General features: G+C 37.6%; 1 protein-coding gene across 3 annotated transcripts in view; it reads right to left on the reverse strand.

Moving 5' to 3' along the window:
* LOC110466103 (peptidyl-prolyl cis-trans isomerase FKBP5-like) overlaps positions 1 to 10,581 on the reverse strand; it is a 21,470-nt gene extending 10,889 nt beyond the window's left edge. For all 3 annotated transcript variants that reach the window (XM_021522433.1, XM_021522424.1, XM_021522415.1), the window contains exons 1-7: positions 10,229 to 10,581; positions 9,151 to 9,315; positions 7,118 to 7,216; positions 6,211 to 6,458; positions 4,042 to 4,125; positions 3,303 to 3,542; positions 2,036 to 2,227 (exon numbers count right to left, since the gene is read on the reverse strand). In XM_021522433.1, coding sequence (XP_021378108.1) covers positions 2,036 to 2,227; positions 3,303 to 3,542; positions 4,042 to 4,125; positions 6,211 to 6,458; positions 7,118 to 7,216; positions 9,151 to 9,315; positions 10,229 to 10,433 — 1,233 coding nt within the window. In that variant the 5' untranslated portion in view covers positions 10,434 to 10,581. The remainder of the gene's footprint in view (positions 1 to 2,035; positions 2,228 to 3,302; positions 3,543 to 4,041; positions 4,126 to 6,210; positions 6,459 to 7,117; positions 7,217 to 9,150; positions 9,316 to 10,228) is intronic.
* Between the last annotated feature and the right edge of the window lie 3,575 nt (positions 10,582 to 14,156).

Consider the following 14,156-nt stretch of genomic DNA (forward strand, 5'->3'; position numbering starts at 1 on the left):
TGTCTTTCATTTTTTTTTCAAAATTCACTCCTTTTTACATAAATCTCCATTTAAAATCCCTAAAATTCTGACAACCTATATTTTTTTTGTGGCAGAAAATTTTCTTTACTTTAAAGCAATATAACTACAAAATTTGAAGAAATTCTACTGAGAAATGGTGACACAATCCTATTATCTTAACATTAGTTCTATGTAGATCATGGTAGTGACCGGTTTAACATTATTTCTATGTAAGCTGGGATCATGGTAGTGGCTGGTTTAACATTAGTTCTATGTAAGCTTGATATTTTCACTAGGACCGGATGGCGCCTTGCGTTAATGGCACTGTGCAACCTTTTTATGACCAATCAAAAAAAGCTCAAAGCGGCCAATTGGCAAACTGATTTTATGTTTACGGCATAGAAAAAGTAGATCTTGTGATGTTGACAAACTCCATGTTCTTTTTTTAGATGAAAAAGGATTCATTTTGAACCCATTACCTATCATGAATATCATACGTGAAAGTTAACTAAAATGGAAAAGTGGCAGCGGTCGCTATTGAATGCTTGTTTATTCAAGTTAATAACATTACAAAATATCATAACTATTTCATTCAAAATATTTGACAGACTAAACATTATGACACATTCTGATCAAGTTTGATGCTTACCGACGTAACAATTGAAAAGTTACCTATCAGATGAATCACCAGAAACGAATGATAACAAGAGTATTAGTGGAACTGATGTATGCTCCCGGAAAAGGGCAATTACTCTGTAAATTTGGGGTTGTGGGCCCTATATTTGGCATAGTGCACATCATCTTAGTATGAGTGATGTATAAACCAAGTTTCATGATTCTGGCTTAAATGTGGGTAAAGTTAAGCACCGGACATGTACACGAAGCAGCAACTATATGCTCCCCCGAAAACTTTCAGGGAGCATAATAAAAGGCATGGCTCTGAATATCTATCCAAGACTTTTAGAGAAATACAGTAGGATAAAAACATCAACTTTCAAAATAAAATATGGCTATCAAGCAGCCATCTTGATACTCCAATCAGTTTCAAAATTAAACATGCTAAACTATTAAAGGACCGAGGGAGAACCTCAATTTTAGAAAAATTCATCCACAAAATCTTGAGAAATATAGATAACAAGAATTGTTTAAGAACAGACCTAAGGCAATGCCAATTTGAACTGCCCACCATCTGATGATGTTGGTGTTGGATAGACGTTGGACGATGGACGATGCGCAATGGCGTAAGCTTAGATCCTCTTTAGGCAGGCGAGTTAATAATCAACTAGGAACAAAGGTGATTTGTTTTTTCTGTGTATAAGTACATGTAGTGAAGATTCCATAGGAAGATCACCATTTTCCCAGTATCTGTATTTGTTGTATATAGAGGTGTGTCATTTAGCCAATGGAAATTACACTTGATCTCCATACATATGCATGATCCTTATGTGTGTATTTGACCTGAAAAAGGAGTGCAGGCTGTATATTTCCATTGTATGGAATGTATATATGTCCCTGTTGCCATCCTCGTGACTTCACGGGTTACGCTTAAACTTCACGCTCACTGCACCCCTGGAATATGTCATAGCAAATTTGAAGGCACAGGGCTAGATATTTGAATGATGTCAGATAAAAACCTGACCAATCACTAGGATAGTACCTATCCTTGAAGATTACAGAGGAGTGACACCCAAGTTTTAAGACAGTCAATTTTACCGTTATGCTAAAACAAGATTCTTTTGATGAACATCAAAGGATCAAACATCATCCACAGGGACCTGCACACTGAGCCTTTGATTAATTTGTCATATTCCAGGGGTGCAGAGAACGTAGGTGAACGTATCTCCGGATCGAGGATGCCCTGTATGATGTATGTTCCTGTTGCTTGGTTTCAGAGTACGATATATTTGAATGCCCATGTTGCTAGTTTTGTGGATATGGGATGTGTGAATGTATCTCAAGAAACTCTTTTTATCCACAGAAACAAAATGATTCCCTAAACAGTGCATACAGGTTTGCAATATATTAGGAATTTTACCTTTTTGCTGTCAATCTCTGCAAATTTCTGGAACATCCCTGCGTACATTTTTTTCTCTTTCTCTTTGAACTCCTTGATTTTTTGCATACACCTAGTTATTTGGTTCTTAGCTGCTTTGTTTTGAGGGTCAAGCTCAACCACACTCTCAAAATCCTTCTTAGCCAGGTCATAATCTCCTTTGCTCTGTAGAGCCTGCAACACAAGAATAGAGAGATTATAAATTCTACTACATCAGCCATATAATGACACTTTTTATTGGTTAAAACCCACTTATAATAGTACATGAATTTGCATGATTCGAAATGTTAAAAAATGATTAACTTGGGATGAAGCACCTTTTATTAATTATTTTAATCCAACATTCATTTAACATTCATTAAATTTTTGCTGCAGACATAAATCCAAATATTCCATTTACAGTCCACATCTTACAGAAATATCCCAAAACAGGCCGGAGTGACTTTGATATATTGCTAATGTATAAAAATATGAACTTTGGTGAATGTTTAACTTGTAGTACATTGTACTGTATGCTGGGAAATTTTCTCCCAGTCAAATTTTGCACTTCAACGGTAAAATCCTTTTTCGCCCAATATTAAATTCACCCTTCACAAAGAGGGCAAAGTATTGCAAGGCAATCCATAGTACCCCACCAGTAATGATTTCTATATTTAACAAACAGTAAGTACACTTATGTCAGGAAGCATAGGTCACAGTTAGGTCCTAGTGACCTACTTCTTGTACTCCGCAATCCCAAGATGTCCTTGTACACCAAATATGGTTACTCCAGGTGAAAATGTAGGGTAGATATGCCCCGGACGATTTTTTTCAAAAGTAAAGGTCAAAGGCCAAAGCATTGGTCACAGTATCCTAATTCTTGCACTCTGCACTCCGTCATCCCAAGATGTCCTTGTACACCAAATCTGATTACTCCAGGTGAAATAGTATAGAAGATATGCCCCAGACAAACATTTTCAAAAGTAAAGGTCAAAGGCCAAAGCATTGGTCACAGTGACCTAATTCTTGCACTCCTCATCTTACTTAAAACCATCCATGGTAGGTAAAATCAAGGATGATTTTATTCCTGATTTATTTGAAATGAAGATAAAGGTAATTCAATTTTATATCAAACCAACAGAAACATTGAGATAAGACACAGGTAAAAATTATACTTGAGGACGCTTTGATAGTAGATATTCTCACACCAGGCCTACGTTAAACTTTGTTGGATATATCCCTGCTGATGTATGTAAGATTTAACACTCACCTGTCCTCGCCTGAACAGCGCCTTTACATTTTTGCTGTCCTGTTCCAGGGCCTTATCACATTGACCCTGGGCTTCATGGGCGTCGTCCAGTTTGAGGTAGCACATAGCCAGGTTCAGAAAGGCTGCCAGTAGGAGGGAAGTCTTGCGTGCAGAATCTTCTTCTGAATCCATCCCAGTGGCTTTGTCCAGCAAGGATACAACGGCACTGTAGAACTTGACAGCCATCTTGTATTTCTCTGCCTACCAGTGAAAGTATACATCAATAACTTATGAATTTGAAGCTATCATTAACCAATGAATGTATACATGAACACATATATATATCTATGGATAAAGTGTTGTTCACCAGTAACGACGACTTAACACCAACAACTTGATCTATAGTGAGCGCTTACCAGTTACATGTGTAGACAGCTGAACATCAAATGGTTAAACACCACGTGCTTTTTTTACTTCTGTAGCCTTATACATTATATATATAAGTGTAAGCTAGTGTGAACAACTTTAACAATTTCTAGTTGAGTGATGTTAAATTCTGGCTCTTAACATTATCTTTTCTTTTAATGATTTTATGCTGACAATGACTACAGTTATCAAAACAGCCATAATACGTGTATTATAAACACTAATCTATGAACAAGATATTTCTAAAAGTACTTGTTCTAACGTGGTACATAATCAGTTACAACCTGATCAACAAAAGGACTTATCAGCTAAAAACAAGGCACCTACACTGTACCTTAAAGTAAGATGTTCCCTTTGCCTTCTTAATCTCTGCCTGTTCAAGTTTCTCATTTGCATCCATCTCCCAGGATTCTTTTGCCTGTAAACAAAATAAGTTCCATGTAGTACTTAATGTCATCAGTCACCGCAAACTACATTTCAGTGTAGACTAAAGTGGTGTTGGCTAGTTTTGTCTACCTGTGTCCCCCAATTACTGTATTCGGAAGTGTTTTTCCAAGTCAAAATTTCGTCCTTCGCCAGAATACTATTTTTGCCAAGTGCTCATTTCTCTCCACACATCTAACAAACCTTTTCTGTTACAAGCTCAGATATTATGTAACAAGCTCAAGTATCTAACATACCTTTTCTGTAACAAGCTCAGACATCTAACATACTTTTACTGTAACAAGCTCTGACATCTAACATACCTTTTCTGTTACACGCTCTGACATCTAACAAACCTTTTCTGTAACAAGCTCAGACATCTAACATACTTTTACTGTAACAAGCTCTGACATATAACATACCTTTACTGTAACAAGCGCTGACATCTAACATACCTTTACTGCAACAAGCTCAGACATTATGTAACAAGCTCAAGTATCTACCATACCTTTACTGTTACAAGCTCAGATATTATGTAACATGCTCAAGTATCTAACATACCTTTACTGTAACAAGCGCTGACATCTAACATACCTTTACTGTTACAAGCTCAGATATTATGTATCAAGCTCAAGTATCTAACATACCTTTACTGTAACAAGCTCTGACATCTAACATACCTTTACTGTTACAAGTTATGACATCTAACATACCTTTACTGCAACAAGCTCAGATATTATGTAACAAGCTCAAGTATCTAACATACCTTTACTGTTACAAGCTCAGATATTATGTAACAAGCTCAAGTATATAACATACCTTTACTGTAACAAGCTCAGATATTATGTAACAAGCTCAAGTATCTAACATTCCTTTACTGTTACAAGCTCAGACATTATGTAACAAGCTCAAGTATCTAACATACCTTTACTGTTACAAGCTCAGATATTATGAAACAAGCTCAAGTATCTAACATACCTTTTCTGTAACAAGCTCAGACATCTAACATACTTTTACTGTAACAAGCTCTGACATCTAACATACCTTTACTGTTACAAGTTATGACATCTAACATACCTTTACTGCAACAAGCTCAGATATTATGTAACAAGCTCAAGTATATAACATACCTTTACTGTAACAAGCTCAGATATTATGTAACAAGCTCAAGTATATAACATACCTTTACTGTAACAAGCTCAGATATTATGTAACAAGCTCAAGTATCTAACATACCTTTACTGTTACAAGCTCAGATATTATGTAACAAGCTCAAGTATCTAACATTCCTTTACTGTTACAAGCTCAGACATTATGTAACAAGCTCAAGTATCTAACATACGTTTTCTGTAACAAGCTCTGACATCTAACATACCTTTTCTGGTACAAGCTCAGATATAATGTAACAAGCTCAAGTATTTAACATACCTTTACTGTAACAAGCTCTGACATCTAACATACCTTTTCTGTTACAAGCTCTGACATCTAACATACCTTTTCTATTACAAGCTCTGACATCTAACATACCTTAACTGTAACAAGCTCTGACATCTAACATACCTTTTCTGTTACAAGCTCTGACATCTAATATACCTTTTCTATTACAAGCTCTGACATCTAACATACCTTAACTGTAACAAGCTCTGACATCTAACATACCTTTACTGTTACAAGCTATGACATCTAACATACCTTTACTGCAACAAGCTCAGATATTATGTAACAAGCTCAAGTATTTAACATACCTTTACTGTAACAAGCTCTGACATCTAACATACCTTTACTGTAACAAGCTCTGACATCTAACATACCTTTACTGTTACAAGCTAAGACATTATGTCACAAGCTCAAGTATTTAACATACCTTTACTGTAACAAGCTCTGACATCTAACATATCTTTTCTGTAACAAGCTCTGACATCTAACATACCTTTTCTGCTACAAGCTCAGATATTATGTAACAAGCTCAGATATCTAACATACCTTTTCTGTAACAATTTTAGATATTACACATACTTTATCTGTAACAGGGCCCAACACCACACAAACAAATTGTATAAAATTCTGTTTTATCACAAACCTTTTCAAACGACAACAATTCGACATCAAACTGTAGTGGAGTGTTAGGTGGAATGTTGAACTTGGAGTTTCCTGCCTCTCCATATGCCATTGAGGGCTGAATTTCCAGACGACTTTTTTCCTTCTTTTTCATTTGTTTGATGGCGACTTCAACACCTTCAATGACACCTGCATCGTCTCCCTCCCCCAGGATGAACTCCACCTGTTGGTCGTCAAACACGGTCATACCACAGCGTCCCACGTAGTGTACTGTAATAACAAAAACATGGTCATACCACAGCTTCCCACTTAGTGTACTGTAATAACAAAAACATGGTCATACCACAGCGTCCCATGTAGTGTACTGTCATAACAAAAACATGGTCATACCACAGCGTCCCACTTAGTGTACTGTACTAACAAAAACACGGTCATACCACAGCGTCCCACTTAGTGTACTGTAATAACAAAAACATGGTCATACCACAGCGTCCCACCTAGTGTACTGTAATAACAAAAACATTCTCTATCATCAACTTTAAAGGAACATCAGTAGACTGGTAGTATTCTACTAAAAAATGTTCCATCAAAATAAAAATAGACAAACTTATTTGTTCATTTATACACTACGTATACAGTCATGACAGTCCAATTAATTCTTATTCATCTCCAGTTAGAGAAATGGAGCAAACACATGCAAAACACTGTTTAAGAAACCAGTTTATAGTACTTGCTTTGGGCAAGTTACCCAACTGTTTGCACTTACTCAAGCTCTAAAACTGGTTGCCCCTGACGACGGGCAAGTGGTCTTTTACACCCGATTTAATAGGACATTGGGAATGAGAGATAAGTTTATTTATTTTTAATTTTTAAAGCAGCTGGACCTTTCAGTTCAAATACATGGTACAGAGGTAACCTTAATGGCTTACCTTTGACTGAGGCTTCGTCGTTGGGTGTTTGATAGCCCTCTCCAGTCTGTACAAGGTGGCGAATTACAGAGCCATCTTTCTTCTCCGAGATGTCTTCTCCTTCAAACGGCAATTCAACAAAAAGATATATAATACATAGACAGAAAATCTAAAAAAAAATGCACTGACCATTCCAACTAGGATTTGTATTCATCATGATCAGTTCCCTAAAATTTGAATTTAGATCAATGGTATATTTCAAGGTTGTGTTTGGTGACCATACATTGGATTTATAATAGATTTCAAAATAACAAGAAGCTCAGATAACAAGAATAGGTTTGGATATTACACTGACCATGCAATCAAATTTCAATAAAAACAATTGAGACAAATTTGAGTTTAAGTTCAAAATAGATTTTCAAGATGGCAGCTATACTAGATTTCAGACTGAATGTTGAAATGTGGGACACATTTTCTTTGAAGCGGGAATGTTTAATCTGGAAGTGCTTGGCATTATACAATGTATTTAGCATGATGTGGCATATTGTGTGTTATGTCTTGTGTGTACCAGTGTGTAACTTGTATGTTATATTGTGGAGTCCATTACCACCTTGCTTTAACCAACATATGAGCTTCTGCTGACAGAACACAATATAAAAGCATACAATTTTCGTATATGCACAGAGTTTTCTTAGTAAACCTCTTTCCTTAAAAGTATTAATAAGAGTACAATTAGTGTGCTTCATAAAGGCTTGCTAAAAAAAAAGGGCCGGGGCATAAAATGTATAGATGATCACATGTAAATGTATAGATGTATCATGTGTATTGAAAGGATAATTAGGGGACTTCCAGGTAAATACGGACAGTTCTTAAATGGATCATACATAATCCATTACATATGAATAATCAAACTTCGTTCATGCTAGACGTAGATCGATCTTCTAGTATGGATGTTTGACTGAATGTACCTGGAATAGTACAATGTCTAAAAATAGCAATGGCGTGTCTAATAGTATTCGTCATCATGCATGATATGCGAGCACCTTGCGACATGTCCGGAAACTTGGTTTTCGGAAACGATGTCCGAAAAAAACAGCTATGATTCGAGACAACGGTTATGTAACTATTATCTCCACAAAAACCAAATACATACTCAGTATATTTAATATTGTACTCTTACTGTTGTTACTTATATATTTTAAGATTGCAGTAGTATATCAAAATAAAAATTTGAGGAAGAACTGTTGTGTCTTAGGCGTCCGTAATTTCTCCCAGATTTTTATTAGGCTGGTAAATACAGACAGTTCTTAATTGATTAATTATCATTAAGATGGTTCTTTACAGAGATATTTTTTGACTCCGGTTATCAAAAAAGGCTTTTACATGGATTTCTGTTTACAAGCAAACATCTAATATCTGAATTAACACACTTATACACCTAAATAGATTGTTAAACTACATTTTGGACTCGCCGATATCACAAAATAAAATAGCAGCATGCCAGCGCTCAAAGAATGTCGCTGTGAAAAGTCTGTGACAGGGGAGGTAAGTTATAAGTACAAACTGCCCGGTACGTTGTATGCCAACATGATAAGAACATGAACCAGAACATGTAGCAATCTCTGGCGAAACATTGTGAACAGTTTCTATGGTTTGATTTGGTGAATGCATGATTACAGTAGCGTCTACGTAAATACCTGACACATGTCCGTAATTACCAACTTATCAAAAGCATAACTAAACAAAGCAACAGAAACAGACCTTCATTCTGACAAAACATGTTCATAGAATATCTATGCTAGATCGCACATAGCATGTTGATAAACTGAAATTTAGCAGTCATCATTTGAAAAGTGTCCGTATTTACCCGGATGTCCCCTACACCATGCTGTATCATTGTCTGTGACCACTGATTGCCAGATCACAGTGCGTAAGACATATATATTTGCACAGGTTTCCAGCATGTCCATTTTGTTCATTATTATAGTAAGAATTTTAAGAGTGTCAAAATGATATGTATGAATAAAAGCAATAGAAACTCTTTAATGTCTTACCTTTCCATTCAAACAGTTCCACTTCAAAAATAAGTGTGGCGTTAGCAGGTATCTTAGGAGGGGATCCATTCTCCCCATAGGCATAATCACCGCGACATGTTAGTCGACAGATTTCTCCCTTCTTCATAGTAGCTACACCCAAATCCCATGACTTGATCACACTTCCTGAAAAACACAAATTACTTTTATTTGGGTTGGTTTAACATAAATAAGGCCCATAGCTTCTAAGCATGCATGCTGATATATCATACTGTCCACAGAAGAAAAACTGCATGGCAAAATAAAACAAAAGTGGCCCACTGGGCCTGTATCAGTCCAGTTGTGTCTTTTGTAATCTGAACTAGGAAAGAAGTTTCTGTTTTGCACTGGACAAGAAGTTGAAACATTTCCACTAACAATCCTGCGCGGCTGGAGATTTGGATATCAAATATTTATCCACTTCATTGGAAATCCAGCCATGATCACTACACAAACCTTTGATAATATCATGACTGTACCTTGTCAGCACTGGGAGGGCGTTAATATCATTTCAATTCCTCCAGAAAATTGAGAAGGGGAGCTTATTACAGCAAATGTTTTCGTATAATTTAGGATATATTATGATTATTATCACCCATATAATTTAAAGACTTCTTGAAACACCAAACAACTGTTAGAAATGCTGCTTGTAAGACACAGCACTCTAAATGCCTGCTATATATGTACTTACACTGTAGTTACTTAATTGGTACGAAATCTTCAAATACAAAACAATATTGTAAGTAATTAAATTTATGTGCAAAGTTATTATGATACCTGTAACAATGTATATATGTAAGTTTAGTATGGTAGTTGACATCCCAACTGCGATTATGAATCTCAATCTGTGGTGTTCAATTGTGCACTTTAATTTGTGGAACCATCCAATACAGTTCTAACTTATTTACTTCTCTGGTACTTTCTTTTCATTAATACCGAGTTGTAAATCATGCTGAGGGGGGGGGGGGCCAATCCCACTCCGCCTTTCAAGGCGGCAGATCTAGATACACCGTTACAAAAGCATGCATGCCCACCACTCATTGTCAAGTTGCATGCGTACCTTTTCCCAGGTCAAATTCAAATTTGTCCCCTCTTCCTCGGCTAGAGTCGAACTCTGTGCCATCTTCCAGTGTGCCGACATAATGTACCAACACTTTATCGCCGGCTAAGGGCTTATCTTCTCCTGTCCCTTCTCGAAGAATTTCTTTAAGTACGCCGCCATCTTTCGAAGGCGTAATGTCTATGTTTTCATGTTTCGTATCCATTGTGTGATTAGACGATATGTGCGTTGCACACAGCAAATATTCTTGATATACTTTCTGCAAGAAGAACAAACGCCGGTTTCCAAAATGAAAATGGTTTGCTGGAAATTTCTATTTTCACACGTGATAATATGTTCGTCAATGTCTTACAGGCGCTTGACATCTAAAGTCGGGTTATACTATTTACCCCAGGATTAACAGGACCAGCAATATCCAAAACCACACAATGTGATACATTGTCTCTTGTAATAAATAACAAATGATATTATTTAAAAAGTGGAAATTTATGAATAGTAATACCAAATAATTCGTTTGAAGAACTTCCTAGTTTCGTTTCAGTTGAAGATATCTTTAATTCAAGTAAATACGTACGTACTAAACTAACAGAATCTTTCACCCCTTGGGGGTGAGACTAATAGAATCTTTCACCCCCTTGGGGGTGAGACAGGGTAATCTTACCCCGAGGGTTGAGATTACCCTGTCTCACTCCTAAGGTGGTGAATGATTATTTTTCTCTTACACTGTTTACCCTTATATTTTATATAGACGTTACATCAATGCAAGACAATGTTGATGTGATGCGGCTGAATTGTCGACGTGACGTCATTGTATTGTTGCCGTGACGTCATGGTATTGTTGCTATGACGTCATTCAATTGTTGAGAACGTGCAAAGAACATGTGTAGCTTGTCTCAACCCTGGGGTGAGATAAGAAAATATCACACCGGTAAAATGGCGGATATCCCTGTCCAGGGTAAGAGAATAATAGCATCTTTCACCCCCTTGGGGTGAGATTGGAGAATCTCAACCCGAGGGGGGTGATTCTTAAGATGCCAAAGACGAGGCTTTGCCGAGTGTTTGGCAACTTAAGAATCTTTTCCCGAGGGTTGAGATTCCCCTCTCTCACCCACAAGGGGGTGAATGATTCTTTTTCTCTTACCCTGTTCTATCATTGTGTATCATATACACAATGTAATGATAACGTTACATGCTAAATTCAGGGTTGACGTGACGTTGATGGATTGTTGACGTGACGTCATTGTATTGTTGAAGTGACATCATGCCATTTTTATGAAAAGGGGAATCCCCCCGTCTCAACCCTAGGGTGAGACTAATAGAATCTTTCACCCCCTTGGGGGTGAGATAGGAGAATCTCAACCCGAGGGGGATGATTCTTAAGTTGCCAAACACGAGACTTTGCCGAGTGTTTGGCAACTAAAGAATCTTTCCCCGAGGGTTGAGATTCCACTATCTCACCCACAAGGGGGTGAATGATTCTTTTTCTCTTACCCTGTTCTTTCATTGTGTATCATATGCACAATGTAATGATAACGTTACATGCTAAATTCAGGGTTGACGTGACGTTGATGGATTGTTGACGTGATGTCATTGTATTGTTAAAGTGACGTCATGCCATTGTTAGGAATAGGGGAATCCCCCCGTCTCAACCCTAGGGTGAGACAAGGAAATCTCACACCGGTAAAAATGCGGATACACCTGTCCAGGGTAAGAGAAAAGGAAATCTCACACCGGTAAAAGTGCGGATACACCTGTCCAGGGTAAGAGAAAAAAACGTCTACACTAATATAACAACCATCTTAAATGGCGATCCCTTGCCGACAGACGCAGAGACACAAGCCTATGTAGTGATGTTCAAAATTGTAAACAATCAGGTAGCTATTAGTTGTAAACACACTAGACTTGTACAGCAACCAGGCAATCAAGGCATGCCCGTCACCAATCCTTCCAAATACCTCACTGCAGAACCCAGGTCAGAAAACAATCCTTCTTTCCACGATCAATACCTGAGTGGAATAAGATCCCACCAGATATCATATCCTCCTGTTCTACTACTGAATCTTTTAAATCTGCTCTCCTGTCACTGTACCCTCAAAATTAAATTTACATACATGTATATATCATTTTGGCTTTCTTCGAATCGACTTAATCTCATGACATTATCTTCAACTTGCTGAAGTTGGTCATTACCATTTAGAAGTAGAAGGTAAAAAGTGTTTGCACCATAAAGATAGGTACAATTGAATTGAACCTATATTCAAACGAGTTGAACACAGACACATAAGAACAGCTTGATTCTATCTATTTATCTATATGTTATACTCCACAGAGACCAGAGTGGCTTAATGCGGATCCTCAAATTATTTTATATTTGAAAATAAAAACTTAATTTAATTTGCAACAATAATTAAATGTAATAGTCGTCTTTGCCTGGACATATGGCAACTCCTGCGTTCTTTGTTTATTATTGGTGTATTTCATGTAAAAACCCTCTTCCATGTGAAGAGGATTTTCTCGGGACAAAGTCCACCGAGTCCTCAGTCTGACTCGTTCAGTACGTTCACGGTGGACTTTTTTGGCTCTAGTGCCCGCTACATCTTTCAATCTCTATGCTGGTTAGGTATAAGTACGTATAGGTATATACATAGTTGTGCTCGCTCTGGCTCTCAAAGTGACCACTGCGCCAAGTAAACTACCAAAAATTCAACTCTAATAATAATATACACATGCAATACGTACTGGACAGACAGGTTTACAACACATTACATCACATCCTCCCAGTATCTCACTCACATTGCCACGTGCTATTTCCAAGCGCGCGCTAAAAGTTTCGCGGCAATGCGTTACGTACAATATTACACGGAAGGCTGATTTCCGTTATATATACGAACGCGTATAGCTAAATACTACAAATATGTTAAAAGCAATATTGACAAATAATGACTCTACAACATAAACAAGTTATTTTAATTTTCATTAATCACTCTTGTTGGCACAGATGCTAGCTCGCGGGGGTCTTCATGTGGATGGAAACCGGAGTACCCAGAGAAAACCCACGGATTTCGGACAGGTGACAGATTCGGACAGGTGAGAAATGTATTACGTGTAATCCTGTTTTCCTTTTAGGTGTAGGAATATTGATTGTTACATCTCGGAAATCAAATAAATCCTCTTCATGAAATGTCTTTTATCCCAGAGTTCTCTGGGCCGCAAATGCCTAATTTAACAATTTGACGGTCGCTTGCTGACCCTCCAAATATAAGACTAACCCGCTTGACAAAGCTCTCACCAACAACCCAGGAAGAGTTGCGCAACATTATCATGACCTCGCAATCGAAGTCCTGTGAGCTTGATCCACTGCCTACAGACCTATTAAAGCAATGTCTTGAAGCACTGCTTCCTTTGATTACCGCAATCATGAACAAATCATTGGCTGAGTCAAAGGTTCCATTATGTTTCAAGAAGGCACATGTCAGACCATTGTTAAAAAAGCCTGGAATGGACAGGGAAGAGTTGAAAAACTACCGCCCAGTTTCAAATCTGCCTTTTCTGTCTAATATCTTGGAGAAGGTTGTGTCCCGGCGTTTAGAGGTTCATCTCCATGCAAACAGTCTACATGACAACATGCAATCGGCCTACCGCATGGGACACTCTACTGAGACGGCCCTCCTACGTGTACATAGTGATATAGCTTCTGCATTGGATAACAAGTGCAGAGCGGTGCTTGTCATGCTGGACTTGTCAGCTGCATTTGACGTCATCGACCATGGCATACTTTATAAACGTCTGGAATACTCTTATGGAGTGACTGATACCGCACTATGCTGGATACAGTCATACCTGAGTGAACGACGACAGTGTGTTGCCATCGGATCTGCCACCTCACATGACAAAGTACTAGATTTCGGGGTTCCTCAAGGGTCGGTGT

This window comes from Mizuhopecten yessoensis, unplaced genomic scaffold (genome assembly GCF_002113885.1).
Source record: "Mizuhopecten yessoensis strain PY_sf001 unplaced genomic scaffold, ASM211388v2 scaffold1595, whole genome shotgun sequence".
Lineage (NCBI taxonomy): Eukaryota > Metazoa > Mollusca > Bivalvia > Pectinida > Pectinidae > Mizuhopecten > Mizuhopecten yessoensis.